At 36.0% G+C, this 27195-nt stretch overlaps 1 protein-coding gene across 1 annotated transcript in view; it reads right to left on the minus strand.

The window, feature by feature from the left end:
* TINAG (tubulointerstitial nephritis antigen) overlaps window positions 1-27195 on the minus strand; it is an 83598-nt gene that overhangs the window by 50343 nt on the left and 6060 nt on the right. The window contains exons 3-5 of the mRNA XM_019457449.2: window positions 27017-27106; window positions 20526-20640; window positions 2541-2664 (exon numbers count right to left, since the gene is read on the minus strand). Of these exons, the coding sequence (XP_019312994.1) occupies window positions 2541-2664; window positions 20526-20640; window positions 27017-27106 (329 nt within the window). The remainder of the gene's footprint in view (window positions 1-2540; window positions 2665-20525; window positions 20641-27016; window positions 27107-27195) is intronic.

Raw genomic sequence — 27195 nt, forward strand, 5'->3', positions numbered from 1 at the left:
TCAGGAGATGTTATAGCTTTTGCTCATCAAACTTGTCCATATAATGGAATTTCTCAAGGTGCTAATTTAGAATTATCCTAAAATAATTCATTTTTAAATAATTCACTTACATATGTATTTCTGTATGTACGTGGTTTTTATGTAACTATAGCATATGTATAATTCTGTAATGCAATTGCTGGCACATTTTAAATGCTCAATATCTGTCCAATCTATAACCTCCTACTTCCTTCTCGATTCCCATCTCTTACTGTGTTGGGATAAATTTCATAAGAGAAAATGACATTCTACTATCACCTCTGCTATTCTCAAGGAAATAATTCCCTATTTCATTGAAGAAAATAGAAATTTTCTGATGCTTTGACTTTCAGTACAGGGCTCAGAATCAAATGTAAACTTGAAAATATTAGTGTAACTATTCTCCAGTTCAAAGAACACTTTGACAACAGTAGTCAAGGAGTCAGTAACCTGGCTTCCAGGGTCATTTCTGAGATTGGGTAGGTCATTTTATCTATTTGTGCCTATTTTATAAAACCAGAGGCTTGAAAAATGTGACCTCTAAGATTCCTTCTAGCCCTATGAATCTGTAGATTTCAACTCAAGGATAAATATTTTGAATTCCAATTGGACACAGTATGTTCCTCTTATACAGACATTTCTGAACCTCAGTGAATGTTTAGTACAAATTAACTTGAAATAGTTAAAATAAGTCAGACTTAAGAATGGCTCAGTTCAGCAAATTGTTTTCCACCTCCTTGTGAAAACTTTTATTGGCCTTTACCCGTGAGACACCCTATCATTTGACCTGCTTATTTTACTCTCTCTCTACATTTGCTCTGTGACAGGTATCACCCCTGCCATTCCAAACTCCTTCACCACTTCAGCTTCTGAATCTTGCTTGAATTTTGTTGGTTGCATAACTATTGTTTCATATGTGTTTATTTTTAAATATCTTATTTATTCCATTTTATAGTTTTTAGATTCTTTGCAAAAACACGTTTTTATTGTAACTATATTTTCTGTCATAATTTTCTAGATCTTTAAGAGAACCTAGTTTACTCTTTGCTATGCTTAACACACTCAAAACAATAAATAAACAAATAATATGTGCCTGATTTGTCATACTGAATACACAGGATATAAAACCATTGCATCTGAAACCACAAAAGTGTTGAAAACCCTCTTCCTGGTATTTTGGTATATTAGGAAGGGGGACAAATCCAGAGTTAGCCCTGGCCTGAGCCCATCTCTGGGGCTGTGACTAGGGGACACCAAAACACACCATTCAAATCAGCCTAGCAAGTTGCTGTCACTATCTAACCACCAATATCTTTTCTAAGACATCTTCAGAAATTCCAGTCTAACTTAAATTTAAAGCAAAATTCTTACACATCACCTAAGAGGTGTAATACATGAACCACATGAACATAAAATGATAAAATATTTATATTATTAAATATTTTTCCACCCATGTGAAACAAGTCTCAAATAGGTCCTCCATGCGGATCCCTAACAAGCAAGGACAAATATCAGAAATCCAGGGAGCATTTGTTCTAGAGTAGGAAGTAGCATAGACTTAACAGATGGAGCCATTCCAGAGGTAAGCCTGGCGAAAGGCATCATTTCTAAAACAAATTAGCTGATACTATGAAGCAGTGATATGTGGACCAATTTATCAGTACTTTTCTGTCCCAAGGAGTATGACCCTTCAGAGCTGACTTCTCTAAGAGCCTATGCTCTTATTTTACAATGCTTTTACAATTCTTGGAATCATCTTCAAAGCCTAGAACATAGTTTTATAAAGATCTTTTATAGTAGCCAACCAACATCATGTTAGGCTTATGTTATTTGCTGGAATCTAACCAACACTCCTTTGAGGATAATTTAGAGACTAAATCTTGAAATTAACCTGAGTATTGATTTACTGGACTTGTGAACTTATATGAAAGTAGCTATAAAAGAAGTATTCCTTACACTTTTGAAGTAACAGCAATATTAATTTGGAAACTACTCTTATCAATTTAGAGTCAGAAGTTACAAATTTGCTTTTATCTCAAATGAGATAAAACCTATTTAATCCATTATTATTTTGTTCTGAAGTGTTTCCTTACATCAAAGTAGTTTAATAATTAAGCATATTATTGCAAATTGTATAAAGAGAAAAGAATAGGAGAATTACGTAGGTATGTGCAAGTTCATATTAATATTACCCATAACACTATGAATTAAGAGGTATCTTCTACTCTTATCATGTGGATTTAACTCTCAAAGGACAAACAAATTTTGGAAACTTTTCTTTGTTGTTCGTTTGATTTATTCTCCATTTAAAATTATACCCTAAAAATCAAGACCAATTTTCAGAGTGAAAATGGATATTTATATAATCTTCAGGTTGCTTTCTCTGGTCAGAATAAAACTTTATTTAAATTGACCAAATGTTAACATTTAAATATTCTAAATTTAAAAATCTTTTAACTACTGTCCCAGAATCTTGAATCAAAGGGAGAATTAGAATGAAGTAATCAAAATGACTTTATTACTTGCAGTAGAAAATGCCCATGATGCAGCACAATTTTTTTGATCCAATGGGCCATGAGTCCATCCAGGCCATTTATAAGAAGCAATAAAAAACTCCGGAAGGTCAGTTGTTGCAGGTAAAGAAGCCTAAGGAAGAGAGGCAGACGTGTCAGATTTCTTCAAATGTATCCCAATAATCATTTTAAGAAAATGACATGAACTTTTATAACATTTATTATTATTTTTTTTAATTTTGTACATTCGTGTTTTCTGAATGACACCCCTGAAAAGCATTAGTAATGTGGCATTTCTATTTCATATATGTTTAAAAATTAATTCAATGCAGGGAATCCAAACATAGTGCAAAATCATAAGAACAAGATGTAGAATTTTTCTGGGTTACCATGCAGAGCAATAATTTTGGCTAATGTTTCTTCTTGAATCAGAGTTTGAGTCACTCATATGAAAGATGCATGGTGTTATTTAAATTTGACTTCATAAATAACATTTACCTTTAGGTCTCTTTTATGTTGGAGAGTGTGACTCTGTATGAAATTAATTTTGAAACAATGCATATGTGGCAATGTACTTGGAGCCCTAAGGCACACCAATTTTACACAAGACATTAAGAAGCAAAACTGGGATGAATTGGTTGACATTTATAAAATCCTTGAAGATTGAAAGGGTTTCAGGAAGTGTGGAATGCCAATTGTACAATACCATTGTTTCTTCAGAGCCCATGTTCGAGTCCTGACAGAGTCGATTTCAGCTGCTGTCTTTCCAAGAATGTAAATTAAATGTTATACCTTGCTCTGTTCAAGTCACTCAAAGAAAATCTCAAACACAATACCCTGTTTTTTTCCCCAAACTTTCTAAAGAGTGATAACCTTCACTTGAAAAATAATGACTCAAACCAAATAAGGATTTATTAATTTTTATCACTTAAGCATACACACACATTCACACACATTTTTGATAGTGCTTTAAAGTTTTCAAAGTGTTCTAACAATCAATATTTTATCTTCGCAATAGCTCTAAGTTGTATAACCATGGCAAATAATTTTTATTCTATTTTATCAATTAAGAGACAAACTTCCAAAAGTTAAATGACATGCTAAAATTAAATAAGAAATATCCCTGAAACTAGATTCAGGTTTTGGAATTTAGAACTAAGCTCCATTTATCATTTCCTTACTTTATCAGAAATATATTGATATTTTGAAAGAGAAATAAAATGTTTATAAAAGCTAAAATTTTACCTATTTAAAAGTTTTATAATTGTGCATTGCATTCAGCAAGTCAGGTTACTGATCCAATATCTTGCAAACAAAATTACTTCTGACAAGTATATAATTGCTTCAAAGACTAAAGAAAGATTTGGAATTTACATGTCGGCCTAAAAAGGTATCCATCCAAAATATTTATAAACTTGAATTTTGATTAGAGAGTTCAGTTTTGATTTAAAGAAACTACTATCACCTGATAAGAAAGTTATTAAATCTTGAGTTCCATTACTAAAAATATTATTTAGATGATGGAAGAAAAGTACAGAAAATGCCAAGCAGATCACAGTAGAGTGTCTGCATGATACCTTTAAGAGAAGTATCATGGAAATCCAGGTGATGTTAGATCCTTATACCATTAGACTGACCACACTGCAGAAACCTAGAGTTGAAGCTCAATCAATTTATGCTCTGAATAGAGAGTTCCAGAGATAGAGCTTCAGTCTCCAAAAGAGTCTTTCTAACTAAAATGGAAATATACCTATCTTATTAATTACTAATACTTCCCAATTTTATTATCATTGGCTCATCAATGAGCTCTTAAACATTTATAATACTAAGTTGTCTCAAGTTTTCAGAAAAATAGGTGCAGTGTGAGTTGTTACTTTACCACTTCAGAATTACAATTTAATAACATAGCTAGGACATTTCCCCTCTACTCTGTTAAGGCAATATACAACCATTACATTGAACACATTTCAGCTTGGTTGAATTATTTAGAATTTGACTTCCATATTCCAAAGCCTACCAGAATTCTTTGCACACAGGAGGTATTCAATAAATACCTCATAATAATGAGGAGATATAGATCTAACTGGTGGATTTCATCTCTTAAAAAATGATTTTCCTCTTTAGGCACATTAAGTTAAATTATAAACACCAGTCTGCTTTTATTGCTTTTACAATTTATTGCTTTAAAAAATACTGGTCGGGGGTTAAGATAGTGGAGTAGTATAGGGGCCCCGAGCTTGTCTCATCCCTGAAACACAGCTAGATGAACATCAAACCATTTTGACCACCCTGGAAATAGATCTAAGGATTAATGCAACAATCTGCATAACTTGAGCCAGAGCTTGGCAGGTACATGGTTGTGGAGAGGTGAAGGAGGAAGACCTGTGAAGGGTAGGGAGCCCTTTTCATGGAGAGAGGACAGAGAGAAAGAGAAAGGGAGAGAATAAAGCACAACAGGATCATGCAAGAAAAGCACTCCCACCAAAAGTATCTGGTGAGAAAGAGAGAAAGAGTAAAAACACTCTCAGTGGACTGAACAAGAAACTTGTTCCCCAAAACCTTTGGGAGAAAGAAGAGAGTTTCAATAGCACCAGGATTCTATAAACAGTGGAGTCCAGAGTCTGAAGGTTCAGATTTCAGTGCCTGGTGATGCTCTGGTGAGGAAGCAGGGCTAATCCCCAGTAGCAGGCAGCAGGGACTGAGGGGTCCATGTGCCACACAGCGAGAAGCGGTTTCCCTGCTTGGAGTGCATTTAGTAGAGGCCATACGGCCTTCCCACTAGCAAAATTCCCAGTGGACCCTGGAGAGAAGCCACATTTACTGACACTGGAACAAAGATGCCAGAGGGCACCAAAACCAAACCACAGAGGGTTGTGTGGGGTGATTTACCATAAACCTCTGCTGCTGTGCCATCGTGCAAACATTTTCTGAGACAAGCCAACACCAGCCACTGCTCAGTGAGAACTTTCCCCAGAGAATTTGCATGCATCCAAACCACAGGGGTCTCTAAAGTGTGGAGTTTTGACACGCCATCTAAGATAAAACTCTGGAGAGAGGTGCAGGCAGACAGCTTGGACATGGATAGGGGAGAAGTGGGATAGACGGAGGCCTGAGACAAAGGAGGGGTGCCTGATCGCAGGTCAGTGAAGGTGTGGCATTCCTGCACCAAGAGTAAGGAATTGGGTGAAGCCATTTTCACCTCTAGCGTGTGAATACACACAGGGATTGACCCCAATAAGCTATGCAGTGTCATCAAGTGGAAAAGGGAGCTGTTACACCAAGCCCTGCCCATCTGTGGTACATCCCCCAAAAGACCAGGACAAATCCCTTCCACCTGCTGATTAGTCTACAGACTATAGTGTGCTTCAAAGTTTCATTTCTAGGGGAAATGATGTAACTGCATTCAGTTTTCATTCTGTCTGCTGGCTCCTTTATTTATTCGTTTTCTTCACTTCTGTTTTTGCTCAGGTTGTTTTCTTTTTTCTTTCTTTTCTTTCCCTTTCTTGGATACCAAAAGAAAAAAAATTATTTTTATGTTCTTATTTTTTAATTGTTTTATTCTATTTTACTTTCTTTATTTTATTTTATCCTATTTTAGTATTTAATTTTCTTTTTTAATTTTAACTAGGTTTTTCCTTTCTCTTTTTTCTCTGTTCTGTCAAGTTGCTCTCAACAAGCAGACCAAAACACACCTAGGATCTTGCATCCTTTATTTGATTTATTTGTGTTTTTTTTTAATTTTTAAATTTTAATTTTATTATTTTTTTTTCTTCCTCCAAAGTGAAAAGATGGAGGAATTCACCCCAAAAGAAAGAACAGGAAGGGGGCATCTGGGTGGCTGAGTTGGTTAAGCATCCAACTTCAGCTCAGGTCATGATCTTGCAGATTGTGGGTTTGAGCCCTGTGCCAGGCTCCATGCTGATTGTTCAGAGACTGGAGCCTGCTTCAAATTCTCCCTCTCTCTCTGCCCATCCCCCCATTTCTATCTCTCTATCAAAAATAAATAAACATTAAAAAAAAAAAGAAAGAACAGGAAGAAATGACAGCCATGTATTTAATCAATACTGATATAAGTAAGAAGTCTGAATTGGAATTTAAAACCACGATTATAAGAGTACTAGCTGGAGTTAAAAAAAGCATAGATGACACCAGAGAATCCCTTTCTTTGGAGATAAAAGAACTACAAGCTAGTCATGCCAAAATTAAACATGCTGTAACCAAGATTCAATCTCTAATGGATGCCATGACAGCGAGGATGGCAAAATAGAGCAGTTAGTCAGTGATATAGAAGATGAAATTATGGAAAATAATGAAGCAGAAAAGAGGGAAACAAAGGAAAAAGATCAATATACAAGACTTAGAGAACACAGTGACTTATTAAAAATGAATAGCATTTGAATCATAGGAGTCCCAGAGAAGACAGAGAGAGAAAAAGGGGGAAAAGGTTTACATGAGCAAACTATAGCTGGAAACTTTCCTAATCAGGAAAAGGGTACAGACATCAAAATCCAAGGAGCACAGAGAACTCCCATTAGATTCAACAAAAACTAACCATCATCAAGGCATATCATAATCAAATCCACAAAATACACAGACAAGGAAAGAATTACAAAGGCAGCAAGGGAAAAAAGTCCTCAACCTACAAGGGAAGACAGATAAGGTTTGCAGCAGACCTATCCACAGAAACTTGGCAGGCCAGAAAGGAGTGGCAGGATGTATTCAATGTGCTGAATCAGAAAAATATGCAGCCAAGAATTCTTTATCCAACAAGGCTGTCATTCAGAATAGAAGGAAAGATAGAGTTTCCCAAACAAAAATTAAAGAAGTTCATGACCACTAAACTAGCCCTGCAAGAAATTTTAAGGGGAACTCTTTGAATGGAGAAAAACAAAACAAGACAAAGACCAGAAGACTAGAAAGGACCAGAGAACCAACTCTACAGGTGACACAATGGCACTAAATTCATATCTTTGAATAATCACTCTGAATGTAAATGCACTAAATGTTCCAATCAAAAGACATAGAGTATCAGGATGGATAAAAAAAAAACAAAAACGACAACAATGACAAAAAACAAAAAAACCACAACCTATCTGTATGCTGCCTGCAAAAGACTCATTTTAGACATAAAGACACCTGCAGATTGAAAGTAAGGGGATGCAGAGCCATCTATCATGCTAACGGATGTCAAAAGAAAGCTGGAGTAGCCATACTTATATCAGAAAAACTAGATTTTAGAATAAAGACTGTAATAAAAGATGAAGAAGGGCATTATATCATAATTAAGAGGTCTATCCACCAAGAAGATCTAACAATTGTAAATATTTATGCACCCAACTTGATAGCATGCAAATATATAAATCAATTAATCACAAACATAAAGAAACTCATTGACATTAATACCATAATAGTAGGGGACTTCAATACCCCACTTACTACAACAAACAGATCATCTAGGCAGAAAATCAACAAAGATATAATGTCTTTGAATGACACACTGGACCAGATGGACTTAACAGATATATTTAGAACATTCCATCCTAAAGCAGCAGAATGCACATTTTTCTCAAGTGCACATGAAACATTCTCCAGAATAGATCACATACTGGGTCACAAATCAGCCCTCAACAAGTACAAAAAAGATCAATATCGTACCATGCGTATTTTCAGACCATAATGCTATGAAACTTGAAATCAACCACAAGCAAAAAAAAATTGGAAAGACCATAAATACTTGGAGATTAAAGACATCCTACTAAAGAATGAATAGGTTAGCCAAGAAATTAAAGAAGAAATTAAAAAGTACATGGAAGCCAATGAAAACAAGAACACAGCAGTCCGAAACCTCTGGTGTGAAGCAAAGGCAGTCATAGGAGGGAAGTATATAGCAATCTAGGCCTTCCTAAAGAAGGAATAAAGGTCTCAAATACACAATCTAATGTTACACCTAATGGAGCCGGGAAAAGAACAACAAATAAAGCCCAAAACCAGAAGAAGAAGGGACATAATGATTAGAACAGAAATCAATGATATCGAAATCAAATAAAAGAAAAAAACAGTAGGACACATCCATAAAACAGGAGCTTGTTCATTGAAGGAATTAACAAAATTGATAAACCCCTAGCCAGACTGGTCAAAAAGGAAAAGGAAAGGACCCAAATAAATTAAATCACAAATGAAAGGGGAGAGATCACAACCAACACCAAAGAAATACAAACAATAATAAGAAACTATTATAAACAATAATATGACAACAAATTGGGCAATCTGGAAGAAATGGACAAATTCCTAGAAACATATAAACTACTAAAATTGAAATAGGAAGAAGTAGAAAATGTGAAGAGACACATAACCAGTAAAGAAATTGAACCAGTAATCAAAAATCTCCCACCAAACAAGAGTTCAGGGTTTGATAGCTTTCCAGGGGAATTCTACCAAACATTTTAAGAAGAGTTAATATCTATTCATTTGAAACTGTTCCAAAAAATATAAAAGGAAGGAAAACTTCCAAAGTCATTCTATGAGACAGGCATTACTTTGATTCCAAAACCAGTCAAAGACTCCACTAAAAAGGAGAATTACAGACCAATTTCCCTCATGCACATATTTGCAAAAATTCTTACCAAGATACTAGCAAATAAAATCCAACAATACATTAAAAGAATTATTCACCACAATCAAGTGGGATTTATTCCTGGGCTGCAAAGGTGATTCAATATCAACAAATCAATCAACATGATACATCACATTAATAAAAGAATTAATGCTTCTTTCTGCTTCTTTTTCAACAGAAGCAGAAAAAGCATTTGACAAAATACAGCATCCTTTCTTTGTAAAAATCCTCAAGAAGTTAGGGATAGAAGGAATAAACCTCAAGATCAGAAAGGCCATATACAAAAGACCTTCAGCTAATATCCTCCTCAATGGGCAAATACTATGAGCTTCCTGATAGGTCAGGAACACGACAGCGATGTTCACTCTCACCACTGTTGCTCAACATATTGTTGGAAGTCCTAGCCTCAGCAATCAGACAACAAAAAGAAAGAAAAGGCATCCATATCATAGAGGAAGAAATTACACTTTCACTCTTCACAGATGACATGATACTCAACATGGAAAACCCAAAAGACTCCACCAAAAAACTGCTAGAACTGATACATGAATTCAGCAAAGTCACCGGATACAAAATCAATGTACAGAAATTGGTTGCATTTCTACATATCGGTAATGAAGCAGGAGAAAATCAAGAAATCAATCCAATTTACAATTGTACCAAAAACCATAAAATACCTAGCAATAAAGTAACCAAAGAGATAAAAGATCTGTACCCTGAAAACAATAGAAAGCTCATGAAAGAATCTGAAGAAGACACAAAGAAATGGGAAAGAATTCAATGCTCATAGATAGGAAGAACAAATATTGTTAAAGTGTCTATACAACCAAAGCAATCTATACATTCAATGCAACACCAGCATTCTTCACAGAACTAGAAAAAACAATTCTAAAAATTTGTATGGAATCAGAAAAGACTCCAAATGGGCAAAGTAATGTTGAAAAAAAGAACCAAACCTGGAAGCATCACAATCTGGACTTCAAACTGTATTACAAAGCTGTAATTATTCAGACAGTATGGTACTTGCACAAAAACAGACAAACATATCAATGGAACAGAATAGAAAAACCAGAAATGGAGCCACAAACATATGGTCAACTAATCTTTGACAAAGCAGGAAAGAATATCCAATGGGAAAAAGACAGTCTCTTCAGCAAATGGTGTTGGGAAAACTGGACAGTGACATGCATAAGAATGAACCTGGACCACTTTCTTACACCATACACAAAAATAAACTCAAAATAAATGAGAGACTTAAGTGTGAGACAGAAAACCATCAAATCCTAAAGAAGAAAACAGGTAACAACCTCTTTGACCTAGGCCACAGCAACTTCTTACTAGACATGTCTCCAGAGGCAAGAGAAACAAAAGCAAAAATGAACTATTGGGACAAATCTTCTGCAAGACAAAACCTTCTGCACAGTAAAGGAAACAATCAACAAAACTAAAAGGCAACCAAAGGAATGGGGGAAGATATTTTCAAATGACATATCAGATAAAGGGTTAATATCCAAAATCTGTACAGAACTTATCAAACTCAATATCCCCAAAAAACCAAATAATTCAGTGAAAAAATGGGCAAAAGACATGAACAGACACTTTTCCAAAGAAGACATCTAGATGGCTAACAGACACATGAAAAGATGCTCATCATCTCATCACTCATTATCAGGGAAATACAACATCACTCATCATCAGGGAAATACAAATCAAAACCACAATGAGATGCTACCTCATACCTGTAGGATGGCTAAAATTAACAACTTGGGAAACGAACAAGTGTTGGCAAGGATGCAGAGAAAGGGGAACACTTTTTCACTCCTGGTGGGAATGCAAACTGGTACAGCCACTCTGGAGAACAATATGGAGGTTCCTCAAAAAATTAAAAATAAAACCACCCTATGACCCAGCAATTGCACTACTTGGTATTTATCCAAAGGATACAAAAATGCATATTTGAAGAGGCACATTCACTCCGATGTTTATAGCAGCACTATCAAAAATAGCCAAAGTATGGAAAGAGCCCAAATGTCTATTGACTGATGAATGAATAAAGAAGATACGGGGTGTACGGGGTGTGTGTGTGTGTGTGTGTGTGTGTGTGTGTGTGTATACTGTATATACATATATATATACATACACATACAATGGACTACTAGTTGGCGATCAAAAAGAATGAAATCTTGCCATTTGCAACAACATGAATGGAACTAGAATGTATTATAATAAGCAAGATAAGTCAGAGAAAGATAAATATCACATGATTTCACTCATACGTGGAATTTAAGAAACAAAATAGATGAATATGGGTGCCTGGGTGGCTCAGTCCATTAAGCGTCCAATTCTTGGTTTCAGTTCAGGTCATGCTCTCATGGTTTGGAGTTCAAGATCCATGCCAGGCTCTGTGCTGACAGCATTGAGCCTGCTTGGGAGTCTCTCCCCGCCACTTTCTCTCTGCCCCACCCCTGCTTGCGCTCTCTCTCTCTCTCTCTCTCTCACTCAAAATAAATAAACAAACATTAAAAAAAATTTTAAAAAGAAAAGAAACAAAACAGATGAACATAGGGTAAGGGAAGGAAAAATAAGATAAAAACAGAGAAGGAGTCAAGCCAGAAGAGACTCACAAATACAGAGAACAAACCGAGGGGTGCAGGAGGGTGCTGGGTGGGGGGATGGGCTAAATAGGTGATGGACATTAAGGGGGGGCACTTGTTAGGATGAGCACTGGATGTCATATGTAAGTGATGAATCACTAAATCTGCTCCTGAAACCATTATTACACTCTATGTTAACTACCTTGGATTTGAATAAAATTTTAAGATAATACTAATTGTCAATCTTCCTCAATAAAATAAGGCAATAGAGAAATAACAAGCAAAATGACATTTTTATTGAAAACATATTTACCAACCCACTAAGCCAGATCCAATTCATAAAGCTCACCTATTGGATCTTTCAGAAATTTATCACTTATTTACTATTGCTTTTCCAAAGAATAAGCCAGTAGGCTTTGAAGATCAACAGGCAAATACTATCTTACAATTTTATTTGCCTTATGATATCAGCTAATCTGATGTAATAAGCAAAAAGCAAATTTTTTATCCCATTATTCCATGATTATTGCATGTCTGTAATGTAAAAGTGTTTTTAAGGGCTTATAAACTAAGGTAGGCATCAGAGAATAATAACTTTTAGGAATTGATAATAGAGGTTGAGCTTTAACAAATGCTAATTTTTTTGTTAAAGGATGCTTAATAAAGCAAAAAAAGCAAGACTATCAGCTGTGAGTGACAGAAATTTCAAAGTGACAGTGGCTTAAATAAGATAGAAATTTATTTTTAAAAATATTTACACTTTTGCAAGTGGGCATTTTTAAATTTTTTAACTGTAATGATGAAAAAGTTTCGGTCATAATATAGCTATTTTTTAAATTAACATTAGTCAAATTTGAAGTTAAATTTGAACGGTCTCCCTGCTTCAATATTTCTATTTAAAGTTAAAAATTAAAGATCTTGTGAACAAATACAAAAGTCAAATGCAATGGTGAACACTGGAGAATTTTTTATAGTATTTCCTGCATTTAACTGAATCAAAATCTCTGAAAGAGTAATGCAAACATAATCACAGACCAGCTTGAGAACACTCTAGTCAAATTCTAGACATTCTGGACATTCTTACTAGGAGCCCATATCTCTACAATATCCACTATGTGAGTTACTGCCTCTATTTCTGGCTGCACTTTCCTCCACTTAAATTTGGATAATCAGAGTGATCTGAGAATCAAAAGAAGGCAACAGAGAATATCATTTTGTTCTGACCTTCACAATCCAAGGCCATGAATACCAAGAAATTTCCTCTAAACTATTTGATGTTGGAGAGGATAGGCAAATTTTCTGGTTGCTAACAGCAAAATGAATTTTTCAACTTTAGCAATATTTGTCATCAGTCCTTTAACTCTGGAAGAATTAGCTTGGATATTTCTCTAGTTTCTATTTATACGGTAATTTATTTAGTGATCTACTTATAAATATCAGTATTCCATGATAACACTATGGAGGTAGTGCTAATTCTCCAATCCTCCCCCTTTCCATAGGATTCCCTTCATTCAGAGAAATAACAACTTTAGAGGTGCCTGAGTGGTTCAGTCGGTTAAGCGTCCAACTTTGGTTCAGGTCATGATCTCACATCTGTGGGTTCAAGCTTCACATCGGGGCTCTGTGCTGACATCTCAGAGCCTGGAGCCTGCTTCGGATTCTGTGCCTCCCTCTCTCTCTGCCCTTCCCCTGCTCATGCTTGCTCTCTCTCTCTGTCTCTCTCTCTCTCTCAAAAATAAACATTAAAAATTTTTAAAAAAGAAAAAGAAATAACAGTTTTAGCTCATCACGTGCAGGTCACAAAAATGACTGCCTTCCCTAGCCCCCGTTGGCTTCTAGTAAGGGCATGTCCCCTTACTAAGTTCTGTCCTTATGGGATATAAGCCTAAGAGTCATCGGCAGTTTCTGAGAATTTTCTTTCAGAGATAAATGATACTTCACTTTTACTTCTTTTTATTGATCTTTTTTATTTTCCTGCTAGCAGAAATTAGACATGGAGAAGCCTTCTTGAATGATTACATGGCCTTGGATAGAAACACTCTGGAAAACAGAACAAGAAAGAAGAAGCCTGGGTATCCAACACCATGGAGTGCAATTCTAGAGGAAGACCACCCATTTCCAGATTTGCTGGTGATAGGTCAATTTCCATGATATTTAAGCCACTATCCTTTTGAATATTTGTCATTCTCAGATGAGTTTAATCATAATTATAATAGCACACATAACAGACATTAAAGTTGCCACAACAGTCCCATATTTCACTGAAGCCAGGACATTATCAAATGTAAGAAGCATCCCAATTTCAGAGGTGCAAAAAAAGTGAAGAAAATAAGCATCTAGAAATTGATGAACTATGATACTTCCTAAAATGAGTTTCTTAGAACACTAATTCTGGGGAATTGTAATAGATAATTATAAAAGAAGGAGTTGGTTAATCTAACAGTTCTGAGAAACACCGGTTTTGAAAATTAAATAGATTTTTTTCTCATTACTTTTTTTTTTACAAGCTACCTAAGTGCTGTGAGACTCTAGGAAATGGAAATAACATGCATGATTTTAAATGCCCATGACCCAATGCAAAGTATTTTATCTTATTTCATTTCATTTCACATCATTTTGCTTGTGAAGCAGAGCAAAGAACGTGCTCTGGGAAGAAGCACAGAATGGACTAGATAACCCAGGTTTGAGGGTAACCCAGAGAGCAGGTGCTTGCTCTACCAACACACCAGATCGCCTCAGGAATCTACTCTTGTGACAGCACCAAATATTTATTCACAAGGAGGGAGAAATAAATTTTCACATTTCTTTTTGGAGAGCTGCCTTGCAGTGATCAATTCAGCCTCCCAGTGTTGTTCGAGTCACATTCAATTATATCACAGTGTTACACACCAGATTGTAACTAGCACAGAAAAATAAAACTGAGAACTAAAAACTCAAAAACTGACTTGAGAGATAAGACACTCATTCTACCACAAGTTCAGCTGAATAAGGAGGGAGGCAGTATGCGTATCTTCTAAAGTTTCTCGAAGGCTGTGGGGTTCCATTCTGAGACGGAGGGAAAGGAAGGAGACATAAGCACATGCTTTGGTGCTCTTTGAATTTTAAAACTCTTAATTTGGAGACAGCAAGAACTGGCATCCTAATCTGTCCCAGGCTCTTTACCTACATAGATGAGACGATTCTGAGATGAACTGAGGAAAATATACATGTAAACAGACTCCACCAGATAGATATCTGGCCGTGCCCCTCTTATGCAGCATCACTGACACCTGCATTTTACAGTTATTATTCAAGCCTGATGCCATTTGCCTATATTCATGTATGTGGGAGCTAACCATCATTTTTATGGGGCAAATGTTCATTTTTGTTTAAAATTATGGAAAGAACAAAAACATGTAACTCTGTTCTTCATGTTTCTAGATAGTGTTTCATTTTCTACAGAGGTTTCTGTTCACACAGGTGACAAACACTTCTGGAATCAAGTAGATTATTTTTAATGAAATAAAAAATTTCTATAGCCTATGAAGGGTTAAAAGCTACACTTCATTATATTCACTTTGATTTTTTTGCAAAGGTAATTCTCATCCCTCCAGTACTTGCTGTTGTTGAATATATTTCAGACAGGAAAAAACAAATTCCTCCTGTTATAACGAATCACTTAGAGAAATAAATCCAGTCAGTTAATACTGTGTTTTAGCTAGAATGGTCAGGTATCCAGATGATTAAGTAAATTTTCATTTCTCATTTCAGTGATTGGTGGCTTTAAAAGTTACTATATAAAATATTATTTTACTTTTAACTTCCAACAAACCATAGAGAAAGACATCGTTTTTCCTTTATTATTAATACCAACTAAAATACACCAAAATCATTTATATTGAATGACTGAGAAAAGATGTTATACTAGTAAGGTATAAGGTTCACAAAAAAATTTTTAAAACATCTATCATAACTTGGTTAACTTTATTGTTCTCCCTGGGGAATCAACAACAACAAAACTATTTAAAATTTTTTTGAACTATGCCAAGTATACAAATGAACTCTCAATTTCCCCATTTCTGTCTGAAAATACTATTTTTAAATCAAAATATTTGTAATATTTATAATAGAATATAATGCAATGAAGCTTCTTGAAGTTATCTCCCAAATTCAAAAGCACTTGGACATTATGTCTAGAAAAACAATCAGGTACAAAGCTGATGATTAGATCATATCAGATTAGATTAGATTTAATTTGACTTGATTTGATTTGATTTAGGAGCATAGTAGAAAAATTTTCAGGTTCACCAGAAATATGTAAACTCCAATAGGACCAATATTTCCAGAACTACACCTTTTCTTTATGAAATAAAAATCTCCAAGTGATGAAGTTTTGGATAACTTTTTCTTATGAAATTGACCCTACTCTTCTCCCATGGTTAAACTAAAGGAGAAAGAACAACTTTATACAGTATAGAATAACATTTCTGTTATATATGCAATATAGTATATAATAACTACTTCTCTTTCAGAATTCATGGCTTCTTACAACTGTTATGAGCAAGGTAGTACTGCTGTCATTATTTCAAAGAGGAGAAAATGGAGACAATAAGTGAAGGAGCCAGATTGAGACCCAAGTACACTGGCTCCAAAGCTCATGTTCATCATGTTTGGTGTATGGAATGGTGCCCACATGGGTAAACACACTGGCTTACTCGTGCCTATTAACAGACTTCAATAGTGATGTTTCTGCTGGCTCAAAAGGACCTCAGCCATTGCCAGCTTTGCATATAGTCATAATAGCTGGTTGTTTCCATTGTTTGCTTTCTGAGACACTGAGAAAGTTCTAATTTATCCCTAAATGTACTTCTGCTCTAGTGTGAATTTTCAGAAGGAAAATATAATGCACAATTTCACAAATTTATTTGACCACAGATGGGACATCTTTTAACTTATTGTTTTAAAGTTTATTTATTTATTTTGAGAGAGAAAGAGGTGGGGAGGGGCAGAGAGAGAATCCCAAGCAGGCTCTGCACTGACAGTGCAGGGATGGAACTCACAAACCACCAGATCATGACCTGAGCTGAGATCAAGTCAGATGCTTGGGGCGCCTGGGTGGTTCAGTTGGTTAAATGTCTGACTTGGGCTCAGGTCACAATCTCACGGTTTGTGAGTTCAAGCCCCACATCGAACTCTGGGCTGACAGCCTGGAGCCTGCTTCAGAATCTGTGCCTCCTTCTCTCTCTGCCCCTTCCCCACTCGCACTCTGTCTCTCTCTCTCTCTCTCTCTCTCTCTCTCTCTCTCTCTCTCTCCTCTCTCTCTCTCTCAAAAATAAATAAGCATTAAAAATTAAAAAAAAAAAAAAAAAGAGTCAGATGCTTAACCATCTGAGCCACCCAAATGCCACCAGATGGTACATCTTTACTCCCAATCTTGGAAGATTGGTGGTCCATGGAATAAATGTCAAGAAATATTGAAATAAGGGTCAAGCTGTGTCACAGCCTGCTTTATACTACAAGGAGACAAAAGACTCAATGGGCAGAATTTGAAGTTCTTGTGGGGAGCTTTCTGATGGCCAGCTTCCAATCAGTCACATTGTGATTCTATTCATACAACATACACAGCTTCAATGGACTGCCAGAGAATTGTTGATTCATCTAATCGTTCATAAAATTTTTAGTGTAGAACCATTATGAACAGAACTGTTCCATCAAGGTATTGCTTTGAACAATACCAATCTAAGAAAAACATCAAGAAAAAAAAATAAAAATATGCATGCATTCACCAGCCAGCTTTTGTTGACCTGACATCAAACATAATTAATTCTAATGTGGGTGAAGTGAGTCTTTCTCAACGCCAAGGAGTTGTATGGTCTAAACTGCCTTCTTTCTTTCCCTTTTTCACTTCCTCCCATCTACTCTGACTGTACCCAGAGAAAACAGTAAGTTTATGTTTTCTTCTGTCTGTCCTCACTTAAGATTGCCATCCAGGAAGGGCTCCCTAAAACCCTGAAGCTAACTTTTTCCAATCCTACACTCTCAACATCTTTTTATTCTTCATTGTTACTAACCACACTCTACAAATATTCATTTGAATTGAATAAGCTCCTATAGATTAAACAAATTTTGCATATTTATGTGATCATGGAACACTCTGCACAATGCCTACTGGCATTTCTCTAACTCGCGCTCAGCAGACACATTATGGGAATAGTGGATTAAACCAAGGAATGAAACCAGGAATCCAGCCAGGGAACAGAAGAGCCTTCCCAGAAACCAGGAATGACTCATTGCTCATCTGTTCCACCCTGGAAAAAGAATTTTATAAACCCTAACTCTCATTCAGGTAAAACTGTCAAGGAAAGGAAGTTTTGGGAGTGGGGATGCAGTGGAGTTTCTTACTAAAATCATTTGCACTATTGGCAACTGCCTACTCTAGCTCTACCCATAGATCATCCTATGTTGAAAATGATATTAAAAAATATATATCTGGGAAAGGTAGTGGGGGGGGGGGGGAAGTTATCCAGAAGCATATCCACAAAGAAAAAAATTCAATTCATTGTACTCAGAGGCAGGTTGATGTCTTGAGGTATTTTCTAGGTAGTCACCAGACTGAGAATCGACATGTTTTGTAGCTCTTTCTGCAGCAACCAATTCAACTCAGTTCACTTCCTAGAAGTACTTGTTATATTTCTGATTTTCTTCCATATCCATATATTAGGACACCTCCAACACTTGGAAACTTTTTGAAAGGCCCTCAGTCCTCAAGCTACTACACCCTAGAAATAAGAAGCTATTTCCTTACCTTACATCATGAGTGGGTAATGGAACTCTTACAGATCAGCCAGATTTTCCTTATTGCTTTCCTGGAATAAGCTGGCAACTGTGTTCCATTAATTCAGAGCATTGGGCAATTTTAATTCTCCCAAAGTACTAATCATTAAGATTTTTCATGTAAATATCTCCACAATGATTTTTATGCAAACAAATCCCCAGCAACTAATAAATGAATTAGAATTAGATTTCCTTTTCTATACTGTGGTGAGTGGCAACTTGGGAAAGGAACACAACTCATGTCTAGAATATAAAATATTCCAAGTTGCAAAAATTAAATCTTAAAAAGGAAATGTTAGAAATAATACAGAGAAAATGTATATAGACACCCAAATGAGTATTTGACTGACTGGAGCCCTTAATAAAAGCAAGCGATAAAACAATCCTTATAAAAGGAATGAATTTATTCTTTCTTGAATAATACTGCCTCTTTTTTTTCCCCAGATGGTGATAAATTAAAAAAAAAAAAGCAGCCAGAAAAAAAAATAAATAACACTTCCAACTGATCATAGAATTAGGTCACTAAAAACCATGAATCTGAGCCACATCTCTAAAGATTTTGTATCTTACTCATTCTAGGAAAGATCCAAAAGTATCTCTACAGCTGATCATTTCATCAAGTTAGCTCTGCTTTTTGTTATTTTGAACCTGAGCTGTCCAAAGCTAACTGATTCTACTGGAACGTTAAGGGACAATTTGGGGGCCCAGATATTTTAAGATGGCCTGTCTCTGCAATTTAAGTAATTCTGTGGTGGCTTTTCACTTCTTCCAATCTCAGTGTGACTTAACCTCCCTCAATCTCACTTTTCTTGTCTTTAAAATGTAGATAATCATAGTACCCACCTCATCAAGCTGCTGAGGAAATTAGAGGAGATAACGTATGATAGTGTTTATAAGAGCGTTTAACACACGACTACTCAATACATGGTGGCTATTTTGATCTTTTCTGATGTTGGTTATAATTTAGTAGAACCCATTTGTGGAATTTGAATTGGTATAGGAACTCAGGGGACCACATCTCTTGAAAGCAAAGTACATTAAATGCTTCATGAGAAACCTGTGGATTTACACCTCATCCAATGGCAAACAACAGCCCTGCTCACTCCGGAGACACAGAGCTTCCAGGCAGCCAGGACCTGAAGCCTGCACTGCACTGAAGCCTCCAGCCACTTAGGAGCACCTCTCAGCCCAGGGCAGTCGTACAGGCCCTTGAATACAGTCAACATCTCAGCTGGAAAGTATGTGTGCTCCACACAACACACATCTGGTGGTCGATCTGCAGTTCTACGAGTTAGGGGTCTGTGACCCTGGAGACCTAGAAGCCTCTTATATAAGATACCTATTATCAGATGACAACGTCTCTTAAAAACGAAGGGGAAAGCCAATACAATAGTGCAAAGTGTAAGAGTGTAGGAAACGCAGCAATTTCACGAAGGAGTTTGTGAGGTCATCTGGCAAAATTTGAAGGTGCTCCTGTAGGGGAAATTTTGAGGATGCACCTTTACAAATTACCATAACATACATGTCTGCAGTTACTGCCATTTACCTTAGCCTCATGTGATAATGGCTAGCCCCAAGACAGCAGAACTCTGTTTTGATGAATTCAAAAGATATCTGTGTTTACTGAAAAAAAGAAAAATATGGACAACTAATGCCTTGCTTGAGCACTGGGTCACTTAATGACTAATAATCTGAAATATGAAATTCTATGAAATCATTAGTGTGCAAATGAATACACGATCATTGTTAAAGGCAGGAGACTTTCTCTATTAGACATTGGTGAATGTTCAGAGTTCACACGAAACTTCTGAGGAAGGTGACAACCATTTTGGTAAAGATTTTCTATTTTTATGACAAAATTTAACTCTGAAAGCTCAAAATTCATGATTTTAGTTATTTAAAAAATCTTCAAATGCACATGCAAACATGCCTGTACAAACACATATATATTTGAATCAAACAGAGAACACTTACTGTCACTTCATTCATACTCAGAAGCATGGGACTAGGTGGCAGGGTGCCAAGACGATACTTGAAACCTTCTTCTAAAGTCATTCCCCAGAATTGGCTGTAGTTCTGGGCTGTCCATCTGCATTCCAAATGAAAGAGAAAAATTGGTACAGGTAATGTAATATCACTTTTATAAATACATGTTTGCTTATATTTCTGAAATTACATAACATCAGAACTATTACTGTAAGCTAGATATCCTTTATATAAAGAATGCATTATTGCTTTCTCTTATAGTAAAACATATGAGGCATTTCTTAAATTATGTCTATTTCAATAGATTTTCATGACTTAGATGAGGAACCTAAAGCTATATCAATATACACTAAATTTAAGAATATGAATCTTTACATATCATATGGGATTAAGTGGCAAAAACCAATACATACAGTTTCATTTAAATGTCATAAAATGAATTTTAGGAAGAAACCTGAAGGGTGCCTGTGTGGCTCAGTTGGTAAGGTGTCTAAATCTTGATTTCAGCTCAGGTCATGATTTCGCTGTTCATGGGATCAGATCAAGATCTGTGCTGGTACCATGAAGCCTGCTTAGGATTCTCTCTTCCTCTCTCTTGGTCTCCACCCCCTCTCTCTCAAAATAAATAAATAAACATTAAAATAAACAAAGAAGCTTGGATGTACAGAAATGTACTTATAGATTAAACAAGGTAATTGTTTTATACATATTTAAAAATAATTTGACCATGTAAAAGGAAGTATCCATGAAAAATTGAGGATAAAATAATTATGCTTAAAAACATACTTCAGTGCTTATTAATTTTATTAAATATTTTATTTAAATACAGAAATATTCTATCATATATTAAAGAATTAATTTGTGTAAGTGCTCAATAATCTTCGTTATTATTAATGATGATATAAATTCAAATGATATGAAATTAAATAGCAAAAAGTACTTATTTTTTTAGAGACAATGTTTGTGCCCTTTTATAGGAAAAGAAGCTTTGTTTTCAAAATCTAACATTGAAATTTAAATTCAACAAAAAAATTTATTTTTTAAGGGTCATTTTATTTTATTTTATTTTCTTATTTTATTTTTTGAGAGAGCAAGAGACAGCATGAGCAGGGGAAGGACAGAGAAAGAGAGGGAGGCACAGAATCCAAAGCAGGCTCTAGGCTCTGAGCTGTCGGCACAGAGCCCAACGCGGGGCCAAACTCATTAACTATGAGTCAGGACCTGAGCTAAAGTTGGCTGCTTGACCAACTGAGCCATCCAGGCACTCCTCAACAAAAACTTTCTTTAGAGATGAAAGGAGATGAGAAAGATGATAGTAATTTAATCATTGCTTGTTTGAATTATTTACAACTTGAGGACAATATATTTTCAGTACTTAAATCAAACTAAATTCAATCCTATTGTGCTAATTACCAAAATTGCTTATAATGTGATATACTATCATGCATGATGGAAAATACAACTTGATGTTCAGTAATATGTCTACCAAGTGAATGCTTTTTTTAAATCTGTTAGTTAATAAAACCTTAAGCAACTGTGAGCCACAAGCTTATTTATTTTTTATTTTTTATAATTTTTATTTAGATTCTAGTGCATTAACATATAATATAATATTGGTTTCAGGAGTAGGATTTAGTGATTCATTACTTGCATTTAACACCCAGTGCTCATCACAGCAAGTGCCCTCCTTAATACCCATTGCCCATTTAGCCCATCCCCCCACCCATCTCCCTCCATCAATCCTCTGTTCTCTATCATTAAAAGTCTTTTATGGTTTGTTTCCCTCTCTCTTTTTTTCCTCCCTCCCCATATGTTCATCTGTTTTGCCTCTTAAATTCCACATATGAGTGAAATCATATGATATTTGTCTTTCTCTGACTTATTTTTGCCTGGCATAATACCCTCTAGTTCCACCCACGTTGTTGCAAATGGCAAGATGTCATTCCTTTTGATGTCTGAGTGGTATTCCATTGTACATATGTGTCACATTTTTTTTTGCCCATTCATTAGTTGATGGACACTTGGTAAGCCACAATTTTAGAGTGCAATCTCCACCACCAAAGGAAATCTTTGACTATGTTAGATACTGCCCCACATTTAAGAGACCATTCGGACCAGCCATAGACAAAACCATGACATCAGTAAAGTATGTTTTTGGTGCCCTACAACTGGTAGTTTTCAAATATTCAGATACATTTGTGGTCATTTAATTAATTACTCAATTTCATGAGCAGGGATTATTATTTAAAAAAATAAATAGAATACAGGAGAAATAATGGGAAATATTAGTTTATTGCACAGAGTGAGGGTAAGTACTATTTTTATATATGTAAGTGTGTGCATGTAAAGCATTTGTTTGTACAGGTATGCATGTGCGCATGTATGCATATTAAATCACAAAGTTAAATGTACTTTTTCCTGTGAATTATGCTCAAAACAGTGTGAAAAGACTACTATTCTATTCCATCCTCTTTGATCTAGACTCATAACTTTTCCTTCAATCCAATTTAGCATTTACTGAACATTCTTAGTTTATCTTATTCTCTCTTAGAGCTTAGTAATAAGTAAATTTCTCTCCAGGAGCTCAGACCCTAAAAAGACTGCAACGATAGAAATGACTTCAGTATGTGTCATTTATTAGCAGTATGCCAAGGTATGATCAGAGTAGAGGATTCAAATACAACTCTGCCTGAAGGAATTGGCTTTTTTTTTTTTTTTTTTTTTTTTTTTTTTTTTTTTACAGAAAGTGACTTTCGTGCTCGGTCTGGAAGGATGAGAATGAGTTTGATGAGCAGGTTTCAAAGAGGACATTTATTCTTAAAAAAAAAGGCAAAGTATACAGGTTTGAAACTGGGTAGCACATTTAGCAAAGAGCAGATATGTTTAATGTTAAACCTATAGAAGGGCCTAGAGAGACAGAAACAGGAAAGATTGTAAAAAATAAGGTAGTAAAGCAGTATTTGGGCCAGAATGTTACTTTTGTCAAGGAGTATAATGATATTCTACGAGCAATGGAGTATCATTGAGGATTTTTTTAAAAGTGAATAGCAGAATCAAAGCTTTGACTTAGAGGGATAACCATGAAAGTATAAAGGATTGGTTTCAGTTTGATGAGACTGAAACAGAAAAATCAGGTCATCTCAAATGAGGCCTGATAAAAAATTGCACTTAAGGGGTTCCTGGGTGGCTCAGTTGGTGAAGCATCCAACTCTTGATTTCGGCTCAGGTCATGATCTCATGGTTCATGGGTTTGAGCCTCACTGGGCTCTGTGCTGATAGCAAGGAGCCTACATGGGATTCTCTCTCTCTCTCTCTCTCTCTCTCCCTCTCTCTCTCACTCTCTCTCTCTGCCTCTCCTCCACTCACACTCTCTCTCTTGCTCTCTCAAAATTAACATACTTAAAAATTTTTTTAACTATGTAAAAAATATAAATGCACTAGAATATAGCAGAGGGGCAGAGAACACAAATATCTTAAAGAAACCATGAATGCAGATATTATGAGAGACTAGTGACTGCCAGTGAAGAGGAAAGAAGAACCAAACTAATTTCTGATTTTCTGGCTTGGATGACAAGGCAGAGGGGAATCCAGTCACCAAGGACAGGTGGAAGTGGTAAATCCTTTTGGTTTGGGGTATGTTGATTTGAGAAACTATTGAAAAATCAAAGGCAACTTATCCAAAAAACTAAATTTTCAATTCATAAAAAAAAAAAGCTTAGAGATGTGGTAGATCATAAAGGGTCACAAATAATTTGTGATTTTTTTCAAGAAGTGGATCTATTTCCCCAACATTTGAATATGGGCAGGCATAGGGACTTGCTATGCCCAACAGAAGGCAAGAGAGTTGATTCTGTACAACTTGCAAACTTAGGCCTGAAAAGCAGTCAGCTTCCCCTCATGCCCTGTTTGAACCCTGGCATTATGTGGAGAGGCCACGGCTAGCCTGCTGGAGACACACAGGCCCAGCGACAGCCAGCACCAACCACCAGGCAGGGGAATGAGGCCATCTTCCACAGCTGGGCCCCAGTGGAGGCTCCAGATGCCTGTAGACATACGAGTAACTGCGGCAGAGATCAGGAGAAGAGCCTCAGCTAAGTCCGTCCCAAGTTCCTGAAGGGAACAAGTGAAAAACTCATGGCTTTAAGCTGTTAAATTCTGGAGTGGTTTGCTGTACTACATCAGATAATTGAAAGTTATCTATCTCCCTTTGTTCCACTAACTTGCTGATTATTATACCTGTACTAATTTGGCACTTGCATACGGCCCTATCTTTAGAAATCCTTTCACAAACTGATGACATGTTGACTCCTCAGCTAGACTGTAAATCCTTGTAAGACAGAAATTATTTATTTGTATCATTAGCAGTACCCCCAAAAGAAACACATTTTGCTAATATTAATTGATTGCATTGAAAAAATAACACAGGGAATAAGTACGCACTCAAGTAGCTTATGTAGAATGAATAAAGACTTGGATCTAAAACACCACCAAGATGAGAAAAAAATAAGTATTTTAAGGCAAAGAGAGTATATATTTGCATGTAGGCTATTTTGAAAACCACTTAGTAAGTGTTGAATAATAGGATTCTCATTTCACACATGAAAACAATTTGAACATCAGGAACAGAAAAAAATCTGAGTGCCAGAACTTTTATTTGATTTTTTAAAAATATTTATATATTTTTGAGAGAGAGGGACAGCATGAGTGGGGGAGGAGTAGAGAACAGGAGGGAGACACAGAATCCAAAGCAGGCTCCAGGCTCAGAGCTGTGAGCACAGAGCCCGACGCGGGGCTTGAACTCTCGAGCCGCGAGATCGTGACCTGAGCTGAAGTCTGACACTTAACAGACTGAGCCACCCAAGTGCCAGAGAAGCTTTTAAATTCAAGGACTCCCCCTGCCGTTTTTTCTCCTCTGGTAGTAATTTTACTTTCACTCCTTTTCTTCATAGCTTGTCTCTTTTATCAACTTTTTTTCTTTGGGCAATGGATGTGTCCTTTCACTCCAATTATACTTCACTTTGTGTCCTTTTAAGGTCATCTGTGTTTGCTACAAAAGGGAAGCCCATGCCTCGTAACTAGTCCTCGAGTTATCTCACAGTGAACAAATGATAGACAGAAAAAGAATTCTCTTCCTACCAGCTTCTGTATCTTATGTGTATTTTCCACGTTGCCTTTGACTGTGGTTCCCGGTGAGTTCTGTGATGGTGGAAAGGCAGGCTGCTGCTGATGTCTTCTTGGAAATATGTGCTCAATAGGCCAAGCATTTGAATTATTTTAAGAAGCCGATTCAGATCATTTCTTATGATGACACACACTCTTATGTTGTTTTAGTGATTTAAGTATCACTTAGCCACAGAAAATTATATTTTCCCTAGAAATACTTAAAATGTCATATTATCACCTAAAATATTGGTTAAACACGTGTACACACACACACACACACACACACACACAGGAATTGAGCATGGTTGAAGAGTAACAATGTCAAAAAGACTGTAACTTTCTAAATTTCATGTCTTCCAAGAAGATATATGGGGTACGTTGAAATTCAGTGTCATCACTGTGTTGGGAAATATCTGTCCTGTCGTCTCATTCGGGGAAACTGATACTTCTAAGTTTTAAAATTGTATTTCAGGATTTAATCATTTTTATAGTTCCTTGATAATAGATCTTCTTATGTGAAATCCTTTCCAGAATGTGGAAAATGTTACTAAGGGAATATAGAGATTTGATCAATGGCAATGGAGAAATCCTGAGGTGGATACCACCCAGCTATCTCTCTTCCTTCCAGCTGAGTAAAGAAAACCAGTGTTAACACTGGTTATTATGACATCATAATTCCCTCTATGTAAACAGAGAAGCCACCTAATTTATTAATCTTTCAGAGAGCATCAAACCATTATTTCCTATGTTTAAGCATCAGTGAGCCTTATGTTTACTCTATTAGCAAAGTAAAATGGCTCAACTTGTCTTGTGATTCAACCATAAGTGAAATTGGCTACAGAGGTCATGTCAGTGAAATTGTCTAGATGACTGGTTATTTGGGGAATCATCAAGATTGAATATTGACCTCTTACGTTCTGATTCTCCCAGGCTGATTGGCTGGGTCAGGACAGCACCAGAGGGAGAGATACGGTTTATAAGAATAAATCAATGTTTTGCCTTCTTCCTAATTTTACCCAAATACTTATCCAAACCAAAGCTTCCTCTACTCCCCTCATTCACACCATGACACTGCTCCTTCCTAGACAATTTATGACCCTGTTCTATATTTCTTTGTGCGTTTTAATTTTTAACTATTTAAGATCTAACTACGTGCATTCCACTCTTACATGTCTTTCTATTTCTCTTCCCATTTTTCTCCCACTCTTTCTTTTGAAATAGTGACCATTTTTAGAAGTAAATGATAAGAAATACATTGTTTGAAACCTGAGAAGTAATTGAGACTGCCAAAGTCTAGAAAGCAAGATTTTTCTCACCCATAGTCTCCTTTATTGACACGTTCAATTAGTTCTGGTTGAACAAGGCATACAAGCTGGGAACATTTCCATTGCTGTCCTGAGCATGTGCTGCAAAGATACAAAAATCACAAAAGTGGCCTACCCTTTATGGAGTACATTTATAAAAGGAGTAACCAGAATTGTACATTGTTAAGGCA

The sequence above is a fragment of the Panthera pardus genome, unplaced genomic scaffold, assembly GCF_024362965.1.
Source record: "Panthera pardus isolate Hobbes unplaced genomic scaffold, ASM2436296v1 HiC_scaffold_17, whole genome shotgun sequence".
NCBI classification, from domain to species: Eukaryota; Metazoa; Chordata; class Mammalia; order Carnivora; family Felidae; genus Panthera; species Panthera pardus.